The 5,023-nt window shown below is 44.5% G+C and overlaps 1 protein-coding gene across 3 annotated transcripts in view; it reads right to left on the reverse strand.

Annotated features, from left to right (window-relative positions):
- Positions 1 to 993: 993 nt before the first annotated feature.
- The window catches only part of sec24c (SEC24 homolog C, COPII coat complex component), a 70,560-nt gene continuing 66,530 nt past the window's right edge, over positions 994 to 5,023 (reverse strand). For all 3 annotated transcript variants that reach the window (XM_063220675.1, XM_063220677.1, XM_063220674.1), the window contains 2 exons: positions 3,809 to 3,898; positions 994 to 3,188 (listed from right to left, as the gene is read on the reverse strand). In XM_063220675.1, coding sequence (XP_063076745.1) covers positions 3,048 to 3,188; positions 3,809 to 3,898 — 231 coding nt within the window. In that variant the 3' untranslated portion in view covers positions 994 to 3,047. The remainder of the gene's footprint in view (positions 3,189 to 3,808; positions 3,899 to 5,023) is intronic.

Below are 5,023 nucleotides of genomic sequence, written 5' to 3' on the forward strand. Positions count from 1 at the left end.
CCTCATTGCACCAGATATAATCATAATAATCATAATCATCATCATCATCATCATCACAGTTATCTTCATCACCGTGCTTCTTATCACAAGGGAGCGACTGAGTGCAGCGAGTGACATGAGCCTCAGCAGAAGATTGAAGCACCACACAGAATCGCAAACCTTCAAAACGGATTTTTGTTTTTCTCTTAAAAAAAAAAAAAAAAGAGAAGAAAATCAAGAACGGAAAAAGAAAAGAGAGAGAGAAAAAAAATAGATTAACCCGAATAATATATATATATATTTATATAACATTTTTTTTTTGTTTCCGTCAGAGATACAAAAACACCAGGACGTCTGGAGGAGGAGCAGAGATGGAGATAGGGGGTGGATCACAAACTGGGAAAAAAATAGTATTAAATCAAAAATTAAAACAACAAAAAGTTAGCGGCTATGAGGAGGGGAGTTACAGTCCGGTAGTAGAAGAGAGGTTTGGGAGGGTAGAGGGGGATGATTAACCCGAGCAGCACACCTCTTCATCACAAACTGACGTCGGAATCCAAGGCTGAGTGGGGGGGCTCAGATACACTACAATTCCCAGGGTGCATCTGTGATACATCCTCCTTCCTCTGGGGTCCTTTTTTTCTTTCTAAAAGATTTGCACATCAGACCTAATGTCTTCTCCTCAAAACGGAGAATACCTATACAATCACTCACCAGAAGATAGTACCCACCACTGGACACAGCTGGGAAACAGATGCCTGTGTGTGTGTGTAGGTGTGTTTTTTTTTTGAGCACACGCACTGAAACTGGTAACTTCTCTTCTCTTCTCCCCTGATCATCGTGAGGAAGGAGGACAATGGAAGTGGCCACCTCAAGGTAATCGAGTATGTTAAATAATTACAATATTATGCGTTTTACAGATGCTCATATCAAGTCCTCCTCTAAGAAGAAAATGCATAGACTGTTCATGTTTGTGTGTGTTATTACGTAGATCGACATGTCATCCTTTCTCCATCCATGATTTTTTTGTTTTTTTTTGTTCCATTTTTGTTTTAATACAGGACAAATAGCAGAAAGTTAAAAAGAAAAGAAGAGAAGAAAAAAAAGAGAGCTCCTTTCCCATATTGCCCGTTTGTTACATTTTTCGATTTTTCACACGTTTTTAAAAACATACAGTTTTGTTACAGTGAATGATAACAAAAAAACAAACAAAATGAGCACACACAAAATATTATGAAACAAGGAAGGGGGGAAGAGGAAAAAGAAAGAAAGAAAAAAAAAAAAGCAGGATTGATACATTAGAGGGAAAGGAGAAACAGTAAGGCCATACATTGATAAAGGAGGGAAAAAAGAGAGAGAAGTATCAGAGGAGAAGAGGGAACATTGTCAGCCAATTGGGAGGGGGGGGGAAAGAAAAGAAAAGCAGACAGAAACCACTGGATGACAGATATTAACTGAATGAAAAGGAATGCAAAGTCCATTGTCCATTACGAAATGTTCACTTGTCCATGACACAGTGCAAAAGTAGCCAATGAGACAAAGCAATTTGTGTTCAAATGTACGTCCATGCAATGAACAAGAGAATATTTCAGACCGGTCTCTTTTTCTCACAGTCATTTTCCACTCTTCTTAAAGTGATATTGTGCCATTTTTATTTTACACCTTCACCTTCCCAAAAATTGCACAATATCAATTTAAATGATTTTTTTTTTGGTGGTTATTTCTTTGGGACAGGAAGAATGCTTCACACTCCCATGTATGCCCTCCTTTGTTGTACTTACTTTATTCATTTGTTGTCTATTTATTTTATTTGCCATTTTTTTTTCTATCTGGGATCCAGAGCCTCGGTGCTACTGTTACTTGTAGAACACGTAATACAATCAAACATTGACTCTTTTCATTCACTTCCAAATCGTTAAACATGTCCCAATCACTCATTCACTCACACAGACGCGCACACACACACACTTCCCTTTCCCTCTCCCTCTGCCACACACACACACTTCAAAATTGATATAATCTCCTCTCGTTAAGTTGGCGATCATGCAGCTGTGAAATTGACGTCCACACTGAAGACAGAAAAGATGGGATCCTGAATCATTTGCCAGAGTTGAAGAAGTGATGGCATCAATCGTCCATCCAATCAACGTATCCAATTGTCTGTCCATCTGTCCCCAAGAAATTCATCAATATTTTGGCGGTCCACGCACGCACGCACACGCAGGCCTCTTGAGAGAGAAATCGGAGGAAATGAAAGGTTAGGCCCAAAGCAAAGAGGAAGAAACTAAAACCCACAGGAAGGGAGGTGAAGAGAGGAGGTGAAGTCTGTCTGGCTGGCTGAGGGTCTTTTTTTTCCCCACCTAGTACTCCCTCTCTCTCCAGTCTGCTCTGGACCCAACCCGCCCGACCCGATCGGAGGGCTAGGGGGGAGCTCCCAGGCACACAGAGAGACGCGGAGGATGATTGGAGGACAGTAGAGTAGAGTGGAGTAGAGGACGAGGAGGGAAGGAGGGAGGGAGGGGGGGGGAGAGAGAGAGAGAGTCAGAGAGACAGAGAGAGATATTTTGTTTTATTATGTCAAAAATAAAAAGATAAAGCGCATATTTTTTTTTGAGTAAAAGTAAGGAGGAGGCAGGGGGAAATCTGCGGATTTCGGTCGGGTACGGGAGTTCAGGGGACAGGTGAGGAGGTTTTTAAGGTGGTTATGGGGGTCATAAAGGAGGGACGAGGAGGGGGGCTGAGGAGGAGGAGGAGGAGGAGGAGGAGGAGGAAGAGAGAAGAAGAGAGGGATGGGGAGGTTGAGGAGTTGGAGCAGCTGAAGAGGAGGGAGGGAGAGGGAGAGGAGGAGGAGGAGGAAGTGGGGAGGGATGGAGGGAGGTGGATGTGGGGAGTTAAGGAGCCCTAGCTGAGGAGCTGTCGGATCTCCTTGTGCATGTGGCATAGGAAGAGGGCGGCTGAAGAGGAGGAACGGAGGGAGAGGAGGAGAAGGAGGAGGAGGAGGGAGGGAGGGATGAAGGAAGGAGGAGAAGGGAGGGATAGATGGAGGGAGGTGGGGAGGTTAAGGGGCCCTAGCTGAGGAGCTGTCGGATCTCCTTGTGCATGTGGCAGAGGAAGTCCACGTAGGAGGCGCCGCCGCTGTTGTTCTTGTCCTCCACCAGGAAGTGCTTGAAGATCAGCTCCAGCTTGTCGTCCTGCTTCACCACCATCAGCTGCGGGAGAGAGAGAGACGCACACAAAGACAACACCATTAACACTACTAATACTAACACTAAAGGCCCGTTTCCACCAAGCAGTACAGTACAGTAGGGTCCACTTCGGTTCGCTATTGTGTGCATTTCCATGACAAAACTTACCGAACCGCAGTGGTGTAGTCTACGTAGAACGCAGGTATACGGAGTATACCCACTTCTAAATTTCAGGGATTTCAGTATACCCACTTAAAATTGTTTGATCCATTTTGATCCATCCGTTTTGAATAGCACTATACCCACTTCAAAAAATGCTGAAATATACAGTATACCCACCATAAAAAAGTAGACTACACCACTGCCGAACCGTACCCAATAAAGCGCACCCAACTGCCACGCCCCCCACAGAGACTGACAAATTAATGACAAGAAAGACACTCAGCACTATTTCTAAATATCGTTATCGAGATATTGCATGCTGTTATCGAGTATCCTTTTTTTTTTCTGATATCGTTGAAATTCCTTAGTTAAACTAGTTAGCAGCAACGCTTGAGAATTGCACCCAGGAAAAGGATACAAACCACAAAATAAAGAGAGAAGACAAGAGAACCAAACAAATTAACAAACAGTCAGGTTGGTACCTTCATGTATCGTGAGCGCTGGGCCCGGAAGGAGGCGATGAGTTCCCGCAGCTTCTTAGAGAAGGGATTATCCAGCTCCGGGAGGGAGGTCTGCGGCGCAGCGCGCAACAACGGCAGAGAGAGAGAGGGAGAACAATACAATACAACAGTCAGAGGCACGATATGAGACAACACTATTTAGGGCAGTCATGGGTGAGCGGTTAGGGCGTCAGACTTGCATCCCAGAGGTTGCCGGTTCAACTCCCGACCCGCCAGGTTGGTGGGGGGAGTAATCAACCAGTGCTCTCCCCCATCCTCCTCCATGACTGAGGTACCCTGAGCATGGTACCGTCCCACCGTACTGCTCCCCATGGGGCGCCACTGAGGGCTGCCCCCTTGCACGGGTGAGGCATAAATGCAATTTCGTTGTGTGCAGTGTTCACTTGTGTGCTGTGGAGTGCTGTGTCACAATGACAAATGGGAGTTGGAGTTTCCCAATGGGCTTTCACAAGAAACGAGTAAGTAAACAGGGGGGGGGGAGAGACGACGCGACACTACAACAAAGCAACGTCAACGCAAAAGGTATGCAAAGTCAGCAGGCACCTTACAACAACAAAGCAATACTCTTTGAGAGGTTTGCGGCAAAGAATGGCATAGAGGAAAAATACAACAGACAGACACACAGCATGGGACACACATCAGAAGAGATAGCAGAAGATGACACCATGAAGAAAGAAGTTAACAAAAGGGTGGACAGGTCTACAAAATAATGGGGAACGACAAAGAAATAAAATAGACATACACACACAGTGACAACATTATCATAAAGGGTTAGGGATGCACCGATACCGATACTGGTATCGGGTATCGGCACAGATACTGCTCATTATACTCGTACTTGTTAAACACTTGCCAATACCAGGCACGATACTGCTATTACACGAAACAATGCAAAATCTCATCACGTTCTGTGGACTTGAAAGCAGCATGGAAAAAATTGCCACCTCATACATTTACTAACATTTAAATCTACATGGAAATGGACAATAAAAAAATATCACCGGTGGAAAAAAAACAAGGCCATGCATTTATTTCCATTGTATGTTGGTGGTGAAGGGTATCGGTACTCGGTATCGGCAAGTACACACATTAATGTACTCGTACTTGTATTGGTTTTCAAAAAAGTGGTATCGGTGCATCCCTAAAAAGGGTAGTGTGAGAAGGGCAAAGAGGAAT

The sequence above is a fragment of the Engraulis encrasicolus genome, chromosome 17, assembly GCF_034702125.1.
Source record: "Engraulis encrasicolus isolate BLACKSEA-1 chromosome 17, IST_EnEncr_1.0, whole genome shotgun sequence".
NCBI classification, from domain to species: domain Eukaryota; kingdom Metazoa; phylum Chordata; class Actinopteri; order Clupeiformes; family Engraulidae; genus Engraulis; species Engraulis encrasicolus.